Source organism: Neofelis nebulosa, chromosome 2, assembly GCF_028018385.1.
Source record: "Neofelis nebulosa isolate mNeoNeb1 chromosome 2, mNeoNeb1.pri, whole genome shotgun sequence".
Classification (NCBI taxonomy): domain Eukaryota; kingdom Metazoa; phylum Chordata; class Mammalia; order Carnivora; family Felidae; genus Neofelis; species Neofelis nebulosa.
The window spans coordinates 39,248,961-39,269,978 of NC_080783.1; the positions used below are offsets into that span (position 1 = coordinate 39,248,961).

The 21,018-nt window shown below is 39.2% G+C and overlaps 1 protein-coding gene across 6 annotated transcripts in view; it reads left to right on the forward strand.

Moving 5' to 3' along the window:
- Window positions 1-21,018, forward strand: part of HECW2 (HECT, C2 and WW domain containing E3 ubiquitin protein ligase 2) — a 376,253-nt gene that overhangs the window by 266,936 nt on the left and 88,299 nt on the right. For 5 of the 6 annotated variants that reach the window (XM_058710579.1, XM_058710563.1, XM_058710560.1 and 2 more), the window contains one exon: window positions 5,627-5,812. The exons of the other annotated variant lie outside the window; for it this stretch is intronic. In XM_058710579.1, coding sequence (XP_058566562.1) covers window positions 5,627-5,812 — 186 coding nt within the window. The remainder of the gene's footprint in view (window positions 1-5,626; window positions 5,813-21,018) is intronic. 6 annotated transcript variants of the gene reach the window in all.

A 21,018-nucleotide genomic window follows, 5' to 3' on the forward strand; every position in this document is an offset into this window, starting at 1 on the left:
TTTATATTGTTGAAAATGCTCAACATACAAAAGGAGTATTCTTTTTATGATTTGAAGATAATCAATTTATGTTGAAAAATACTCATGAAAATAGATTTCATGTAGCAGTAACTTACTTAATTTTTATTGAAAATAATGAAATTAAGTAGACATATGATTGTCATAACTCTAAAGGAAAACTTGAGAAACAAAGTTTTTTTTTTCAAATTTTGCATTGCGGTTGCTTTAAGATATATACTGCTGCCCTCTGCTGGTGTGATCAGATTTCTTCCAATATTGTATTCATAAACAAACTCTGATAACTCAAGATTTAGTTATTAGTGTCATGTCTTTTATAGTTGGCATGCCTGTGTTTGTCTAATTAATGTCAGATGTAAATACGTTTCCTTATATGTAACTGAATAATGTTTCCAACATACACGCCAAAAATTATTATTCTCCTTTTAGTAAGCTGTAGAAATACATTAACTCTACCATCTAAACTTCTTGGTAGTTAGGGGCGCCTGGGGACTCAGTCGGTTGAGCATCCGACTCCGGCTCAGGTCATGTCTCATGGTTCACGAGTTTGAGCCTCACATTGGGCTCTGTACTGACAGCTCGGAGCCTGGAGCCTGCTTCAGATTCTGTGTCTCCCTTTCTCTCTGCCCCTCCCCACTCATGCTCTGTCTCTCTAACTCTCTCAAGAATTAATAATAAACATTAAAAAAAATTAAACTTCTTGGTAGTTAATGGAGAAAAAAATATTCAAAAATACATAAATATATTCTTACAAGTCAGGAATTCCTGCTATTGCAAAATACATGAGTTGATAGTTTACAGTTAGTTTTGCCGAATAAGTTAAATTTTCCCTCCATTTTACTCTTTAGCTAGATGAAAACAATGTAAGATCCCTTATGATTAAAGTGGAGACAGACTATGTATGAGAACTATTTCCATATCCCAGCATACATCTTATGGAAACAATGTTACTTGATTTTATTCATAGTAAAGTTTGTTTAGTGAATAAGGTATACGAATGCTCACATCTGTGCCCTTGTGAATATGAGAGACATTTGCGATAGATGCAGTGATGATATTTTTCAAGTGTGGATTCAGAGTACCTATTCTTGATGAAGGATTTACAAAATAGGAAAGAGATTTTATTTAGAGTTAATATACTTGCCTGTGTTGTTGAAAAGAACCAAATTAGATGAAATCAAGACTGGGCCAGGTAATCCCAGACATATGTTCACCATAACACTAAAGAAAGAAAGAAACCTGCCAGAAAAAGAAAAAAAGGATTGACTATTATTTGCATTGTGGTTGGTTGATAAGAAATGAATATTTATATATAATGTTCTTATTCTGTCACCAAATGGCAATAACATTCCCCTCAACCCCTCTCAATATTTTTCACTTCTAATACCTTAACACACTTAACTAAACAAAACACATTAAGCTCTGAGGAATGTTATTTTAACAAAATTCCACTAAATAAGTTCAGTTCATCATTCACGCAGCCATTGGATGTTCATTTCTTGCACGGGAAACAAGAAGCAACCAAAAATAAGGTTAAGAAAGGAATTTTGGAATAGAGAAGCAATAATTGAAGAGGACCTTTTAAATCACATGAAAGGAAAAGAAAACAGTGCATCCTTTAGAGATCATGTAAAGGGGCTTCATCTACAATTAGCAGTTGCCAACTCGCCTTGCTACTCGTGACTCCACATGCAGCAGCTTCCCAGACGAGATCGTTCTTTGCATTCTACACATTACCATCTTTTTCTATAAGACCAAAACAAAACAACAACCCAAACACCAGAAAGATCCTCACTCAGTCAGAAACACCGACCACAGAGGGAGAATGAAATGCCTCTTTTCTCTTAACCCACAGCTTTCTTGTTGTCCACTTCCAGGAAGACTAAACTCTTTTAATCTAATCCCACCTGTTTAGTGTTTCTCAAGTCTTGGGACCCCTCTTATACTTAGCTCTGCTAGTTTTATCTGTGTTTCAGTATTTTCACTGCTACTGTGGCCTTCGATTTCCAAACTCTCCTTTCTGCCTCCAGGGAACCTCTTCCTCCCACCTTTCCCTATAATGTTCCTTACCATCCTTTTGAATCATGGGGCTGTGCTCATCCCCATGTGTGTATCCTTGGGGTTTAACACCGGGCTTATGACATAATTAATGAAAGGTTATGAAAACCTTCTTTAGTTAATAGAAAATGGGATGCTGGCCCAGGATCTTCAAAGACCTCAAAAGTAGAAAACAATTTTACTGCTATCATTCATCTGTTATAACATACGTATGATACGTACAATCCCTTATATATTCCTTTAGTTACTTCTACTCTGTATTTTTATAGTGATTTTTTACCTCTTCAAAGCAGTTTTACATCCTTTGTTTCATTGGATTTGAACCTCACATGCCTGTGAAGAAAGCAAGGTAGTTATTATTAATCATTTTACAGTTGAGCAAAGATGTAATCTCTGAGGCAGAGATTAAATGATTTTGTCTCTGTCCATGAGTGACAGGGCTGTGGCTAGAATCTTCAGTGTAATTCTGTATAAAATGGAGTATAATTATTCTTTCTGAAATATATTTACTTATATATGTATAACTATATATTAAAAAATAGTGTATATGTTAAAAATGAAATATGTATTAAAAATATAATAAACATGTATATAAACATATAAACACACATAACATGTGTATAAATATATGTCACATGTGTATATACATAAATACATATATAAATAAATTTACACATGTATGTGTGTGTGTGTGTGTGTGTGTGTATAGTTTCTTTATAAAAATGTAGCAGTATGGAGGGATGTTCCTATTTGCCTTAAGGGTTTTATATAGACACTTACAGTCTTGCGCATGTTATTCAGACTTGAAAAAGCTATGGTTCCAAAGATTGTTTGCTAGTTTCCAATAAATCTTTCTTTTACTTATTTTACTTTCATAGATGCTTTTTTAGCAGATCACTTGAACTTGGCCCTCTATTGTATGTCTTACTGAGAGGAGAGGAGGAAAATGAAAACACATAATTAATTATACGATCAGCCATAAGACTCCTGAACTGAAAGAGCTGTGTGGCCCCCGGAATTACTTCCAGCTTGGGAAGGAGGTTCTTTCACCTAATCGCTACTTCTTGCCCTAATGAAGTTTTCCTTTTCTTCAGCAGAATGAGGAGCAGGTCTGGTGCTCTAGATAGAGTCGGGATGTGGCCTATTTACTTACATTAGAGCGGGGAGGAAGAAATGAGGGGGACCAAGAGATATACCTATTTAGAACAACAGGTAATGTAACGATTTATCTGGCAGAATTATCCCATGATAATTTGTCCCCAAAGAGACTGATTAGGATGTATGACTTGAAAGCTCATTGCCGACCACCACTCAAGCTAGTATGGTCTCAGGCCTCTAAGCTTGCAATGGCTTCCGTGAAAATACATCTGCGGCAAGAAGCCAAATGCAGAAAACAGATGCCTTGCTGATTGTGCATAAAACACCAAGACAGGGTCAGCCACGGGCTAAACTATTAGTTAGCTAATGTTTGTCTCTGGCAACCTCCAACTTCTTTTATTAGTCTCCTTCTCCGCTTTCATGGTATCACTTTCTTATTCTCTCATGCTCTCTAATTGCCCAGAGCCTCTGTGTAGACTTGCCTGCGTTGGCAGTGTTCTGTGCTCTGAGCCTCACAATTTCTCACAGCCATCAAAGCCTCCTCTCATTTAGATTATCAGGTTGAAATACAACCTCAAAGTATTTTATACTCAGGTGTACCAAGGAGTTAGTGCACTAATATTTGAGGATGGTTCAGTGTGGTCCATCTCCCTCTGTCGCTGCCTTCCATCTTTCCTTCTTTCCTCCCTTCTTTCCTTCCTTCCTTCCTTCCTTCCTTCCTTCCTTCCTTCCTTCCTTCCTTCCTTCCTTCTTTCCTTCCTCCCTCCCTCCCTCCCTCCTTCCCTCCTTCCTTCCCTCCCTCTCTTCCCTCCCTCTCTTCCTTCCTTTCTTCCATTTGTTTTGATAGGAAAAAAATATTTTAGTAAAAAGTATATCATGATGGTGAGTCAATCAGAAAAACTATATAAAAGTTATTTTATGTAGTTTAAGCTATATGTCAATAATAGCAACCAACAAATCTCAGTGGCTTAAGGGGACAAAGGTTTGTTTGTCATTCCCAATTGGGTCATCAAGGTTCTGTGATCCCTGTAGTCATTCAGGGATTGAGGGGCCTGGGCTGGGGAGCAACCTCCATTTCAAACATCACTAGCTTCTATGATAAGTACCAAACATAAGAAAGCTCTAGAAGGATGCACATCATCAAAAATGCTTTGACCAGAACATGACACATCTTGAGGGATCCTGGACAGACAAGAACAATATTAACTGACCTCATTGTCATTCATCTTTTATCTTCAATAACTATCACAGTACTGGGTATAGCAAAGATAGTAAATGTTTATTAAAATGAAATTATTTCCAGAGATTCTGGTTTCTTTGGGGTTTGTTTTGATCTACCTTAGTGTATGAAATAAATAACAGAACCTATGAAGTAAAGCCTGAAGGCCTCCAGACTCAATCTAGTGGCCTGGGAAGCTAAAGGTAAGAAGAATCCTTTGAATCTATCTGAGAAGAATAGAATTTCAGAGTAGGTCATTCACCACCTTGTAATTTCATGAATATCATCTTCTGTCTGATAATTCAAGGAAATAGCTCCATACAGTTACTCCTTTTCTACTTCTTGGCACATGATATTATGTGATGAATCTTTGTCGACTTATATGTTGATAGCCATGGTTTATGGTCAATTTTTGGAATCTTGTTTAAGTATCATAGAGATGAAGAATATAGCATTTTTCACAAGACAATCACTTTTTTTGTGTGGTGGAGTTTATTAAACATGCATTTCAACTGTATAAATTCAGCCATATATGTATATATGTATACACACACACACACACACACACACACCCAGAAAAAATAGAGAACGAAAAAAAAAAATATGTATACAGCCCAGGCAGTTCAGCCTGCCATTCTATTCTCTGAGATTTTGCCTCAAAGAAGGTGTAAGATGAAAAACTTTGATCTTTTGTGGTCTCAGTTGGATTTGAGTCTCAGTGACTGCAACTCAACTCAGCCCTTTGCATGGACTCCTGATATTCAAATATGTGGCCAAGCATTTTTCCATACAACTTGGCTGCTAAGTGCATGCCAACTGCTTCATCTGGCGCTCACCCAAAGACCAGTGATCTCTTCCAGTGCTAGAGCAAAAAACTGGCTATGATGGGGGGTCCCTGTGAGGTGGTATATTTGTGTCTGACATGATGTGAATTTGTGTGCTTTTTTTCTAAGACCAACTTTAGGATCTAACATCCCCTGTAGAATGAGACTCCACAGCATTCTTGTTCTTTAGAAAATGAGACCTCATCAGTGAAGATACCTTACTTTCTGTAGTCTTCCTATTTTATTTTCATCAAAATATTGTTCTCAGCCTGCTGCTTCCATGTGCGGGTCCAGAGTTACGTTGAAGCTGATATGCCCACTGGAAGACTAAATGTGCCCTCGAGGACCATGTGTGTTCCTTTTGCGGGTCCCAGGCCAGTTAACGTGGGCTCTCCATTCTTTCCTCCAGAGTGCCTACCGCATGTTTACAAACAATACGTGTTTGAAGCACATGATCACCAAAGTCCGGCGGGACACCCACCACTTTGAACGCTACCAGCATAACCGAGATCTTGTGGGATTCCTCAATATGTTCGCCAACAAACAGCTGGAGCTGCCAAGGGGCTGGGAAATGAAACACGATCATCAGGGCAAGGTAACATGGGGGAGTTGCCACGTGGAAGCTGCCGAGTGACCGCGGGCTGCTTGTGGCTTTGGCAGTGGCTCTGCCATTGAGGGAGGGCTGAGAGCTTTTGAGAGGTGAAACCTTCCCTGTCCAGGTTCCAGTGAAACCTGGACTACAGGTTGTTACTACAAGCAGCGATATGCTGTTCTGAAACAGTGTGTGGAGCAGACAGGTGTGGGGACATTTGTTTGGCAAAATACTCCCTTTTGCCTGGATATTCTTCTACCTGTAGTCACCATTTTCTGCTGATCAGAGAAAAGATTTCCTAGGCAGTGACACTTCTTTCTCAGTTGTACAGCTTGTGTGATGGATAGTTTATTTAAAAGTTGGGGTGTTGTTTGTGGAAGGTGGCTAGGAGGTCAGTAAGTAACTATACAAGGTGTGTCTTGTGACCTCAGTGATGTTGGTTCAGAACCCTGATTTTGTTATATGAAACAGCACTCACGGAGTAATTCATTTATGATGAGAAACGCATAATTGTGTCACACAGGCCAGAGTAACCACATCTGCACTCTTTTTATAGATAGATGAACCAGAAACCTGGGTTATGATCAGGAAGTTGTTATGAGTAAGAAGCAGAATGAGAACGTTAGTAATTTTTATAAGGTGTTTCTCAGCTAAGATTGTATTTATTTAACTCTGGTTTAGTACCTGCTATGAGCCATGAGCTGTTTAAGATATATTTAAGCTCCTCACAACAATTTCAGAAGGCAATGGTTACTATTATTGCCACTTACAGATTAGAAGCCTCAGGTCCAGAATGGTTTGGTGACTTGCCCAGTGTCAGAGAGGGCAAGTGACCAAACTGTGCTCTAACCCAGGCAGTCTGGTGCAAGGGTTCGTGCTCTTAACCGCATATGCTCTCCATGTATTGAGTAACTAGCCTCAGTTTCCCTGTATGTAAAAAGACTTGAAATACATGACTTGAAGGATGGAGAGGATTAAAAGGACATGATATTTAAAGTATTTAACCATGCTTCTCTCATTCATTCAGCAAATATTTATAGAGCACCAATGCAAAACAGGTAAGCCAGCTATTTCATAGGACTGCCATTCTCATGGAAAGAGACAGAAATAAACAAATAGCATGCCAAGTATCGATTAATGCTGTGATTAAAAAAAAAAAATCAGGGGGATGGAGTCTAGAGAAAGACAGGAGTGGGGAATTATTTTATACAGGGTGGCCAGGGAATGCCTCACAGGTAAGGCTATATGTGAACAGAGACCCAAATGAAGCGAAGAGTAAACCATATAAGGAAAAGAACATTCAAAGCAAATGAAATGTTTAAGGTACTCAATAAATGCCATCCTCCCTCAAGGCACCCTAGCAATAATAACACAGTAGCATCTTATTCACTTGAACTCAGCTTCCAGCTAGCTTATCTGAGAACCTATAACCAGTCCAAATAGATGTTACAAAAGGCATGTATTTTAATGCATGGGAGGAGCCCTCAGACTCTCATTGAAACTATTGACTTGATTTCTAGAAATTTTAAAAATAAACCTATCATTCCCAGCCAAGAGAAGATTAGAAGTCTCAAGCATGAAATTTAGAATAGATGAAAGAGAATGGATTTGTGATTATGTCCCTGGCAGGGAAGCCTTTCCAGGACACTAGGAAGCTGGAAGCAGGGCCACCTGGCATTTCCTGTACTCTCTCCTCCCAGAGAAGATGGCACATTGCTGGTGCTAAGTTTGGTTCAGCAGCCTGAGAGCCCAATGTTGGTAAACATTCTACTGAATGGAAGAGCATAGGTTGTCCAAGTAAAGACTTAGGAAAATACTGATGGTATTATACCTGGGTATAAAAGAGAAGTACCATATCAGGAATTCAGATATGTTCTCAGCTCAGACAAGATGTCCCCTGTGTCATGAGGAGTTACACTCATTAGAGAGCCATGGGTCCAGGGAAAGACCAAGTTGAGATAATGCTGCCATATATTTCTGCTCTGTCTAGAGACTTAACTTACTAAGTCATTTTTGTATCCTTCACTAAAGGAGATCAGGAACTTTTGTATACATAGTGGGGCCCTCCTTTCCTGCCAGTCATAACTTGCCAGACACACTTCAGGAGACAGCTGCTTATTAATAATCCCTGGACCTTGAGAAAAGTTTTAAATTACATTTAGGACACTATTTAAGAAGAGTTACGATGTATTCTTAAGAACAAGTTCTGTCTCATGGTCTTTATAAAAGTTTCCATAGTTAAACACAGGTAAACATTATCTCAGCTATGTGGGTAATGCAGCTATATATTTTATTCCCTGAAGGTTTTGGACTTATTTGGGAATTTCAACCTAAAGTTGTAGGAATTGTAAAGAACCTTGAGTGTGGGCTGGTAGATAGTTGATCTTGCAGTCTACTGGTGGCCTTGCATTTGAACGCTGCTTGGCATGAAAAATATAGAAAGACCCCTTCTGTATTGCCTTGTGGACAAAATGGATTATCAAACAGGCCTGAAAGCTTATCACATTAGCCTGACCTCTGCTTTGTGCAGTAGGACTTTAATTTTTAGTTAAGTTGGACACCTTAACCGAAGCAGGTATATCTCCCTGTGATTCCTCCCACCTTCCTTTACAAATGACTGGCTTCCAGTTGTCTGAAATAATTTGAAGGAACATGTGGAAGATGTTTGTGCTAGGTCTGTAGAGGGCTGCACTGCATTTGGCTGCATTTTAGATATCATAGCTCTTATCCTCCAAGGCAGTTAATAGGTCTTTTTCTAGCCCTGAAATTTTAGCTCACCCCCCTTTTTTTTCTCCCAAGATTTTATTAAATGCTACACTGCATATAGTGTAGTATTGGTTTCATGAATAGAATTTAGTGATTCATCACTTACATATAACACCCAGTGCTCATCCCTACAAGTGCCCCCCTCCTTAATGTCCACCACCCATTTAGCCCATCCCCCTACCTACCTCCCCTCCAGCAGCCCTCAGTTTATTCTCTATCATTAAGAGTCTCTCATGGTTTGCCTCCCTCTCTGTTTTTATCTTGTTTTATTTTTCCTTCCCTTCCCCTATGTTCATTTGTTCTGTTTCTTAAATTCCACGTGTGAGTGAAATCATATGGTATTTTTCTTTCTCTGACTGACGTGTTTTGCTTAGCATAATACACTCTAGTCCCCCTTTTTAATGAATTGCTTTGCTCCTAGAACATTTAAAGGGAGTAAACTTTTCCCCCACTTAATATAAAACACTATTAAATACTACAAAGTTATTTTCCCACAGTGACTACTGGTTTTTAGAATTGACATGGAACAGGATATCCAAGTCCTCCTCTACATGAAAGGAAATGCTTCTCAAGCAGAGTGTTTTCAAAGTTAGCTCTTCAGACTTACAAAACCTGGCTCCATCTTCTCTTCTCAGTTGCCACATTTTCTTTTTGTGTTTTCGTTTATAGTCATTCAGCACATATTCACATCCTTCTGAATGCCTCATATGTGCATGCCCCTGTGATGGCAGTGATGAAAGCCAGCAGTGTAGCATTAGGCAATACGTAGCTTTGACTGTGTGCTACACACTGGTGTAAGCACTTATATTATTTCCTTTCATGCTCACAGCAGCCTTGTGGATAGCTGCTGTTTTTATCCACATTTTAAAGAAGTGGAAACTAAGGCAGAGCATGGTTAAGTGAACTGACCAAGGTCCCACAATTAATATGCAATTTGAACACAGACAGTTCAGCTCCTGAGTCTGTGCTCTTATTCTGCCTTTCACCAGTGAGCAGGGAGAATGGATGTCTTCTCACAATCATAATAAAGGTAGTAGAAGGTACCACAGGATTTCCTACAACCATCAAGGAGGTGGGGACTTTCATCAGATGCATCATTGAAGGACAGCATATAGTGTGAGCTGCTCTTTGCAATCTGGGCGTAAGTGATCAGTCCTTTCTTGTATCCTCACATAATTTCCCTTGTATTGTTTTCATGACATCTATCTGCATCTGTCTCATGCTATAGCCGTTAACATGTTTTATCTCCCCAAGCAAATGATCCCTTTCTGGGGGGTTCTTGTATTTATTTTTTAATTACCCTCTCTTCCACCTCAGTGCCTTTTACATGGAAGGTTCTCAAAACAAGTTTGATGTATGAAACTTGTCACCTGTAGTTCCCCAGTTTATAGTAATTTCTGCTTTGGACAGATGAAGACTCCCTCCCCACTTCCTCCTCTTTCTGTGCTTTCACCAGAAATAGCTCCTAGATTTGCTCCATTCGACCTCTCTTAATGCCCATGTTGCCCTGGATCTTTCACAATATTGTTTAAATAAAGTGGTGATTATGCTCGTACTGCACGTTAACAGTCTTCAAGTTGGGGAGAGACTTTTTTCTAATTACTTGAAGCCAAGGATTTAAATTGGGTGAAATTTCACAGGATTCTTGATCTGGTATCCTCTTTTTGGAAGTTCAAGGATGAATCATGTCCTTGACTCACAAAAAAGAATAGAAATAAAATACTGTTTAATTAACTATTAATTAAAGAATAAGAACAAAATCAGGCTTGCCAGGTGAGATAATGATGATGGTGATAATGATGACAGTGATACTGGTGATGACAATGATACCTGCAGTTATTAAATTCACGCCACATGCCAGGCACTGTACTAGGTACTCTCCTATGGATGATCTTATTTGCACTTCATGGCAATTTATGAGGTGGCTGTGATTATTATTACTATTATCCACATTGCGTGAAATTTAGGGATGGTAAATAATGTGTATAATTTTAGCAAGCAAGTGAGGAATCCAGGAGTCAAACACTAGCAATGTGACTTAACCACTGTTCTCTACTGGAACGGATTGTCTTTGGAAATGAGAGATCCTTTATTGAGGGTTCCAGGCCAAATGCTGGGGTTGCCAGTACGCTTCAAGGCTGAGACATAGATGGATGCCCTGATGAGATCACAGGTATTCTAGCAGAGGATACACCACCAGAGACATATACGTGGCTTCATACTTAAATACCATTGATTTCTTATGCTAGGGGTACTTAGGATAATGAAATATAATAATAATAATAGCTTATTAGATGCAAGGCTCTATGTTAGGGATATTATATTAGCTCATTAAACTTTCACAATAACCCTATGGAATAGGTTTTGCTATACATGAAGGAACTAAGGCTCAAAGAGATTAGGTGTGTAAGTAAACTCTTAGATACAAACCCAGGTCGTTCTGTATTCAAGGCCGTTAGCAGTTTTTCTATAAAAGATTAGACCTTACTGGCCACTAACCACCTGACTAACTTGAAGTATGTCATTTATATTAACTGGATCTGAGTTTCTTCATCTCTACATACACATTTTTCATGTGCTTATTGGTCATTTGTATATCTTCTTTGGAAAAATTTATGTTCAAATTCTTTGCCCATTTGTAATTGGATTATGTATCTTTGTATTATTGAATTGTAAGAGTTCTTTGAACAGTATATTCTGAATACTAGTCCCTTATCAGATATATGCTTTGCAAATACTTTCTTTTGTTCTTTGAGTTGTCTTTTGACTGTCTTGATGGTATTATTTACAACACAACATTTTAGATTTTGATGTAGTCCAGTTTATTTGTATTTTTTGTTGTTGTTGCTCATGCTTTTGGTGTTGTATCTAAGAAAACATTACCTAACCCAAGATCATAAAAATTTACTCCTGTGTTTTTTCTAAGAGTTTTATAGTTTTAGCTCTTACATTTAGATCTAGGATCCACTCTGAGTTAATTTTTTATATGGTGTGAGGTCAAGGGTTCAATTTAATTTTTTGCCTGTGAACATCTGGGTCCTAGCATCATTTATTGAAAAGACTATTCTTTCCCATTGATATCATTAGTTATTAGGAAAGTGACAGAACTACAGTGAGACACCACTACAGACCCACTTGATAGGCCATCAAAAAAAAAATCTCAAAAATAATAAATGTTGGCAAGAATGTGGAATCTGGATACTCATATGCTGCTGGTGGGACTGTACAACAATACAGCCATTTTGGAAACAATTTGACAGTTACTAAAAAAATGTTGTGCAAAGAGTTGCCAGATGATCCAGAAATTCCACAACCATGTATATACCCAAGAGAAATGAAAATACACTTTCTTCTATAAAACTTGTACACAGATATTTCGTAGTAGCATTATTTGTAACAGCCAAAGTGTGGAAACAACCCAAATGCCCATCAACTGATAAATGGGTAAATACATGTGGTAGATTCATACAATGGAATATTATTTGACAATACAAAGTAATGAATGACTGGGGGGAGTTCCGGAAGATGGCGGCGTAAGAGGACGCTGGGCTCACCGCGCGTCCTGCTGATCACTTAGATTCCACCTACACCTGCCTAAAGAACCCAGAAAACCGCCAGAGGATTAGCAGAACGGAGTTTCCGGAGCCAAGCGCAGACGAGAGGCCCACGGAAGAGGGGAGGAAGGGCGGCGAGGCGGTGCGTGCTCCACGGACTGGCGGGAGGGAGCCGGGGCGGAGGGGCGGCTCGCCGGCCAAGCGGAGCCCCCGAGTCTGGCTGGCAAAAGCGGAGGGGCCGGACGGACTGTGTTCCGACAGCAAGCGCGACTTAGCGTCTGGGAGGTCATAAGTTAACAGCTCTGCTCAGAAAGCGGGAAGGCTGGAGGACAAAGGGAGGGAGAGCTGCTGAGCCCCCGGACGGCAGAGCTCAGCTTGGCGGGGAACAAAGGAGCTCGCAAGCGCCATCTCCCTCGCCCATCCCCCAGCCAAAATCCCAAAGAGAACCAGTTCCTGCCAGGGAACTTGCTCACTCCGAGCAAACACCCAACTCTGTGCTTCTGCGGAGCCAAACCTCCGGCAGCGGATCTGACTCCCTCCTGCTGCCACAGGGCCCCTCCTGAAGTGGATCACCTAAGGAGAAGCGAGCTAAGCCTGCCCCTCCTGCCCCCGTGCACCTTGCCTACCCACCCCAGCTAATACGCCAGATCCCCAGCACCACAAGCCTGGCAGTGTGCAAGTAGCCCAGACAGGCCATGCCACCCCACAGTGAATCCCGCACCTAGGAGAGGGGAAGAGAAGGCACACACCAGTCTGACTGTGGCCCCAGCGGTGGGCTGGGGGCAGACATCAGGTCGGACTGCGGCCCCGCCCACCAACTCCAGTTATACACCACAGCACGGGGGAAGTGCCCTGCAGGTCCTCACCACTCCAGGGACTATCCAAAATGACCAAACGGAAGAATTCCCCTCAGAAGAATCTCCAGGAAATAACAGCTAATGAACTGATCAAAAAGGATTTAAATAATATAACAGAAAGTGAATTTAGAATAACAGTCATAAAATTAATCCGTGGGCTTGAAAACAGTATACAGGACAGCAGAGAATCTCTTGCGACAGAGATCAAGGGACTAAGGAACAGTCACGAGGAGCTGAAAAACGCTTTAAACGAAATGCAAAACAAAATGGAAACCACGACGGCTCGGATTGAAGAGGCAGAGGAGAGAATAGGTGAACTAGAAGATAAAGTTATGGAGAAAGAGGAAGCTGAAAGAAAGAGAGATAAAAAAATCCAGGAGTATGAGGGGAAAATTAGAGAACTAAGTGATACACTAAAAAGAAATAATATACGCATAATTGGTATCCCAGAGGAGGAAGAGAGAGGGAAAGGTGCTGAAGGGGTACTTGAAGAAATTATAGCTGAGAACTTCCCTGAACTGGGGAAGGAAAAAGGCATTGAAATCCAAGAGGCACAGAGAACTCCCTTCAGACGTAACTTGAATCGATCTTCTGCACGACATATCATAGTGAAACTGGCAAAATACAAGGATAAAGAGAAAATTCTGAAAGCAGCAAGGGATAAACGTGCCCTCACATATAAAGGGAGACCTATAAGACTCGTGACTGATCTCTCCTTTGAAACTTGGCAGGCCAGAAAGGCTTGGCACGATATCTTCAGTGTGCTAAACAGAAAAAATATGCAGCCGAGAATCCTTTATCCAGCAAGTCTGTCATTTAGAATAGAAGGAGAGATAAAGGTCTTCCCAAACAAACAAAAACTGAAGGAATTTGTCACCACGAAACCAGCCCTACAAGAGATCCTAAGGGGGATCCTGTGAGGCAAAGTACCAGAGACATCGCTACAAGCATAAAACATACAGACATCACAATGACTCTAAACCCGTATCTTTCTATAATAACACTGAATGTAAATGGATTAAATGCGCCAGCCAAAAGACATAGGATATCAGAATGGATAAAAAAACAAGACCCATCTATTTGCTGTCTACAAGAGACTCAATTTAGATCTGAGGACACCTTTAGATTGAGAGTGAGGGGATGGAGAACTATTTATCATGCTACTGGAAGCCAAAAGAAAGCTGGAGTAGCCATACTTATATCAGACAAAGTAGACTTTAAATTAAAGGCTGTAACAAGAGATGAAGAAGGGCATTATATAATAATTACAGGGTATATCCATCAGGAAGAGCTAACAATTATAAATGTCTATGCGCCAAATACCGAAGCCCCCAGATATATAAAACAATTACTCATAAACATAAGCAACCTTATTGATAAGAATGTGGTAATTGCAGGGGACTTTAACACCCCACTTACAGAAATGGATAGATCATCTAGACACACAGTCAATAAAGAAACAAGGGCCCTGAATGATACATTGGATCAGATGGACTTGACAGATATATTTAGAACTCTGCATCCCAAAGCAACAGAATATACTTTCTTCTCGAGTGCACATGGAACATTCTCCAAGATAGATCATATACTGGGTCACAAAACAGCCCTTCATAAGTTTACAAGAATTGAAATTATACCATGCATACTTTCAGACCACAATGCTATGAAGCTTGAAATCAACCACAGGAAAAAGCCTGGAAAACCTCCAAAAGCATGGAGGTTAAAGAACACCCTACTCACGAATGAGTGGGTCAACCAGGCAATTAGAGAAGAAATTAAAAAATATATGGAAACAAACGAAAATGAAAATACAACAATCCAAACGCTTTGGGACACAGCGAAGGCAGTCCTGAGAGGAAAATACATTGCAATCCAGGCCTATCTCAAGAAACAAGAAAAATCCCAAATACAAAATCTAACAGCACACCTAAAGGAACTAGAAGCAGAACAGCAAAGGCAGCCTAAACCCAGCAGAAGAAGAGAAATCATAAAGATCAGAGCAGAAATAAACAATATAGAATCTAAAAAAACTGTAGAGCAGATCAACGAAACCAAGAGTTGGTTTTTTGAAAAAATAAACAAAATTGACAAACCTCTAGCCAGGCTTCTCAAAAAGAAAAGGGAGATGACCCAAATAGATAAAATCATGAATGAAAATGGAATTATTACAACCAATCCCTCAGAGATACAAACAATTATCAGGGAATACTATGAAAAATTACATGCCAACAAATTGGACAACCTGGAAGAAATGGACAAATTCCTAAACACCCACACTCTTCCAAAACTCAATCAGGAGGAAATAGAAAGCTTGAACAGACCCATAACCAGCGAAGAAATTGAATCGGTTATCAAAAATCTCCCAACAAATAAGAGTCCAGGACCAGATGGCTTCCCAGGGGAGTTCTACCAGATGTTTAAAGCAGAGATAATACCTATCCTTCTCAAGCTATTCCAAGAAATAGAAAGGGAAGGAAAACTTCCAGACTCATTCTATGAAGCCAGTATTACTTTGATTCCTAAACCAGACAGAGACCCAGTAAAAAAAGAGAACTACAGGCCAATATCTCTGATGGATATGGATGCAAAAATTCTCAATAAGATACTAGCAAATCGAATTCAACAGCATATAAAAAGAATTATTCACCATGATCAAGTGGGATTCATTCCTGGGATGCAGGGCTGGTTCAACATTCGCAAATCGATCAACGTGATACATCACATTAACAAAAAAAAAGAGAAGAACCATATGATCCTGTCAATCGATGCAGAAAAGGCCTTTGACAAAATCCAGCACCCTTTCTTAATAAAAACCCTTGAGAAAGTCGGGATAGAAGGAACATACTTAAAGATCATAAAAGCCATTTATGAAAAGCCCACAGCTAACATCATCCTCAACGGGGAAAAACTGAGAGCTTTTTCCCTGAGATCAGGAACACGACAGGGATGCCCACTCTCACCGCTGTTGTTTAATATAGTGCTGGAAGTTCTAGCATCAGCAATCAGACAACAAAAGGAAATCAAAGGCATCAAAATTGGCAAAGATGAAGTCAAGCTCTCGCTTTTTGCAGATGACATGATATTATACATGGAAAATCCGATAGACTCCACCAAAAGTCTGCTAGAACTGATACATGAATTCAGCAAAGTTGCAGGATACAAAATCAATGTACGGAAATCAGTTGCATTCTTATACACTAACAATGAAGCAACAGAAAGACAAATAAAGAAACTGATCCCATTCACAATTGCACCAAGAAGCATAAAATACCTAGGAATAAATCTAACCAAAGATGTAAAAGATCTGTATGCTGAAAACTATAGAAAGCTTATGCAGGTAATTGAAGAAGATATAAAGAAATGGAAAGACATTCCCTGCTCGTGGATTGGAAGAATAAATATTGTCAAAATGTCAATACTACCCAAAGCTATCTACACATTCAATGCAATCCCAATCAAAATTGCACCAGCATTCTTCTCGAAACTAGAACAAGCAATCCTAAAATTCATATGGAACCACAAAAGGCCCCGAATAGCCAAAGTAATTTTGAAGAAGAAGACCAAAGCAGGAGGCATCACAATCCCAGACTTTAGCCTCTACTACAAAGCTGTCATCATCAAGACAGCATGGTATTGGCATAAAAACAGACACATAGACCAATGGAATAGAATAGAAACCCCAGAACTAGACCCACAAACGTATGGCCAACTCATCTATGACAAAGCAGGAAAGAACATCCAATGGAAAAAAGACAGTCTCTTTAACAAATGGTGCTGGGAGAACTGGACAGCAACATGCAGAAGGTTGAAACTAGACCACTTTCTCACACCATTCACAAAAATAAACTCAAAATGGATAAAGGACCTGAATGTGAGACAGGAAACCATCAAAACCTTAGAGGAGAAAGCAGGAAAAGACCTCTCTGACCTCAGCTGTAGCAATCTCTTACTCGGCACATCCCCAAAGGCAAGGGAATTAAAAGCAAAAGTGAATTACTGGGACCTTATGAAGATAAAAAGCTTCTGCACAGCAAAGGAAACAACCAACAGAACTAAAAGGCAACCAACGGAATGGGAAAAGATATTTCCAAATGACACATCGGACAAAGGGCTAGTATCCAAAATCTATAAAGAGCTCATCAAACTCCACACCCGAAAAACAAATAACCCAGTGAAGAAATGGGCAGAAAACATGAATAGACACTTCTCTAAAGAAGACATCCGGATGGCCAACAGGCACATGAAAAGATGCTCAACGTCACTCCTTATCAGGGAAATACAAATCAAAACCACACTCAGATACCACCTCACGCCAGTCAGAGTGGCCAAAATGAAGAAATCAGGAGACTATAGATGCTGGAGAGGATGTGGAGAGACGGGAACCCTCTTGCACTGTTGGTGGGAATGCAAATTGGTGCAGCCACTCTGGAAAACAGTGTGGAGGTTCCTCAGAAAATTAAAAATAGACCTACCCTATGACCCAGCAATAGCACTGCTAGGAATTTATCCAAGGGATACAGGAGTACTGATGCATAGGGGCACTTGTACCCCAATGTTTATAGCAGCACTCTCAACAATAGCCAAATGATGGAAAGAGCCTAAATGTCCATCAACTGATGAATGGATAAAGAAATTGTGGTTTATATACACAATGGAATACTACGTGGCAATGAGAAAAAATGAAATATGGCCTTTTGTAGCAACGTGGATGGAACTGGAGAGTGTGATGCTAAGTGAAATAAGCCATACAGAGAAAGACAGATACCATATGGTTTCACTCTTATGTGGATCCTGAGAAACGTAACAGAAACCCATGGGGGAGGGGAAGGAAAAAAAAAAAAAAAGAGGTTAGAGTGGGAGAGAGCCAAAGCATAAGAGACTGTTGAAAACTGAGAACAAACTGAGGGTTGATGGGGGGTGGGAGGGAGGGCAGGGTGGGTGATGGGTATTGAGGAGGGCACCTTTTGGGATGAGCACTGGGTGTTGTATGGAAACCAATTTGACAGTAAATTTCATATATTAAAGAATAAATAAATAAATAAATAAACAAAAAAAAAAACAAAGTAATGAATGACTGATACAACATGGATAAGCTTTGAAAATGTTTGCTAAGTGAAAGAAACTGTCACAAAAGATCAAATATTATATGATTCCATTTATATGACATGAGCAGAATAGGCAAATCTATAGAACTATAAAGTGGATAGGTGGTTTCCTTCAGTTTGAGGTGCAGTGGGACCTATAAATCCTTGATTCTTTAGATTTGAAGTTGAGATGATATGGTTCAAAAACTAGATTTGCCATGAAATATGTAATGCTTTTGTTTCTGCTTTTAATTCCAGGTTTCTTGTTCAAAATTCTACTGTGTATTGTGTTTTAATCAGTATTTTCTTCCATTACTTGATATTCCTAATTATTTTGATTCTGTAATGGTGGGACTGGAACTGAGCCAAGTTTTATTTTATGCAAGATCATCCCTATGAAACTCTGATCAACATCTGTGTTTATTTGTTGGATCTAAGGCCTAGGATTTTCACCTAACATATAGAACACATTTTGACTTGCCTCATTTTAAAATGAAACATAAACACAGAAAGCAAGCCAATATATAAAAAAAATTCTGCTTGCTTTTTATTGTAATAATTCTTAAATTTTTATACACTCTCAGTGTAAAAACTAAGGGTAATTTGGGAACTGGATACAGTATCAATATAAATGTTTTATATTTTTGCAAGAAATATGCATCAATAGTATTAAAATGTGACTTGTTTAAAATGCTTCTGATTCTTGGCTGGGTTTGATCATTAGTATGTGCTCATGGGGATAATATATTTGGAAGACAAATATGCGCTTTAATAAGAAAAACCAAATGTATTTAACCTAGGAACTAACTAACTAACTAACTAACTTTCTTTCTTTCTTTCTTTCCTCCTCTCTCTCTCTCTCTCTCTCTCTCTCTTTCTTTCTTCCCATTGTTAATTTGATGGATTTGAGAAAATTGTGCTGCAGTGGGGTCAGAATTTCTGGATCCATCACTATCTGACCTCTGTGAACCTCAGTTTTCTCTAAAGTGAGGATTAGTAACCTATCCTTTCCAGCTCCTGGGACTGGAAATAAATGAGAGTTTCATCAGTTTAGAAGTTCATGAAAATGATAAAGATATGTTATTAATGGCCAAATCCTTTTTCTAATAGGAAATATACAATGGTTTTATAAAGAAAATGATGTAGGATTAGTATAGTGTCCCATTCTTCCTCTTAACGTACTGCTGATTTTCTGTACCCATGATGGTCCAACAGAATGGTTTTTTCAAAGTAGGGTTCCTTTTGCTATTGTTTTTTGTTGTCCTTGTTGTTCATGACCACTCCAGGGTAGTCTGTCTTCAGATGTTTTCTCCTCTCTTAAAACAACCCAGAACCATCTCTTTCTCTACCATGGCTATTGTGGTCATTCTGGTTGATTTCTCTCTGTGTCTCTTTGTGTCTCTCTCTGTGTCTCTCTCTTTCACACACACACACACACACACACACACACACACACACACACACACATGAGAGCTAATGGTGTAAGTTCTAATCCAAAACCTGACAGGCTTGAGACCCAAAAAAAAGCCTATGTTTCAGTCTGAGTCTTAAAACCAGAAAACACCAATATCCCAATTCAGTTAGGCAGATGGATTTACCTCTTCTCAGCCTTTTGTCCTATTTGAGTTCTTCAATTGATTGAATTAGGTGTGCCCACATTAGGGAAGGCAATATGCTTAACTCTGTCAGCTGATTCAGATGTTAATCTCATCAAGAAACACACTCACAGACACATCCTGAAGTGTTTGGCCAAAGGTCTGGGTACTGGTGGCCCAGTAAAATTGACATATAGAGTGAACCATCACAGACCCATGTCAGGGGAGTATTATCAGTGGAATATCTATTGCAGAGGGTTAAGGATAACAAAGAGAAAAAGGCAAAATGGCATTGATAATTAGAAAAATACCATAAAGCTTATTATTTCTTTTCTCTAATGTTCGTTTATTTATCTTGAGAAAGAGAACATGTGAGTGGGGGAGGGACAAGGGGGTGGTGGAGAATCCCAAGCAGGTTCTGCACTGTTAGCACAGACTCCGATGGGGGGCTCAATCTCACAAACCTTGAGATCATGGCTTGAGCTGAAATCAAGAGTCAAATGCTCAATTGACTAAGCCACTCCAGGTATCCCGCTTATTATTTCTTAAGTTCACACAATGGGATTATCATTTGGTTCAATTTTTAGAAAAGAAAGTTATTTTTTGATTCCCCTTCCAGATGTTAAATATGGAATAACTTTTTCCCCCCTCCCTTTTGGCTTTGTACTCACAAACAGTATAACACAAAATGTTTTACCGAGATTATTCTACATGGGCTTAAATTGAAATACTAAGAAACTTGAAACTTTAAGAATAACATATCATAAACTTCATTTTTTTAAATAAAAATCTAAAATGCTAACCATCTTTTTATTTAAGGTGAAATGTCTTTTCCCATATTTTCTTGTGTTTTTTTTTTCCTACAAAAATCATATGCTATATCTCCCAGCTAAAATTGACATCCATTTCTATACCCAAGCTTGGTAACTCTAGAGCTTTGTGACTTTGGATGTCAGATTGGGGGTTTGAGTAGCAGAATGGTCCAAATAACCAACTTAGATGACCATGGCAAGTAGAAGTTATGGTTATGAGGATAGTTTTTAGAAGAGAACAAATATTTGTACAGTGAAAGTTACCACAGTTTGAGCCTACTTCTCATTTTACCAGAGTATAATAGCCTCTGTGGCTGCAGAAGTTGCCCCCGTGATGGCATAGGTTTTGGTTGTATCCCGCAGGAAGCTGATAGCCACAATTTATGGGGTCAGGCTCATCTCAATGAGTAAAATGCAACTTAGGATTTGGAAGTCTCAAGTGAATTCCTAAAATACCTTAGCAGGATAAGTTCTACACTTTGAGAAATATGCTTTTTGTTAGTTTGATGACTACATTTCTTCTTTTTGTGGCACATCTCTC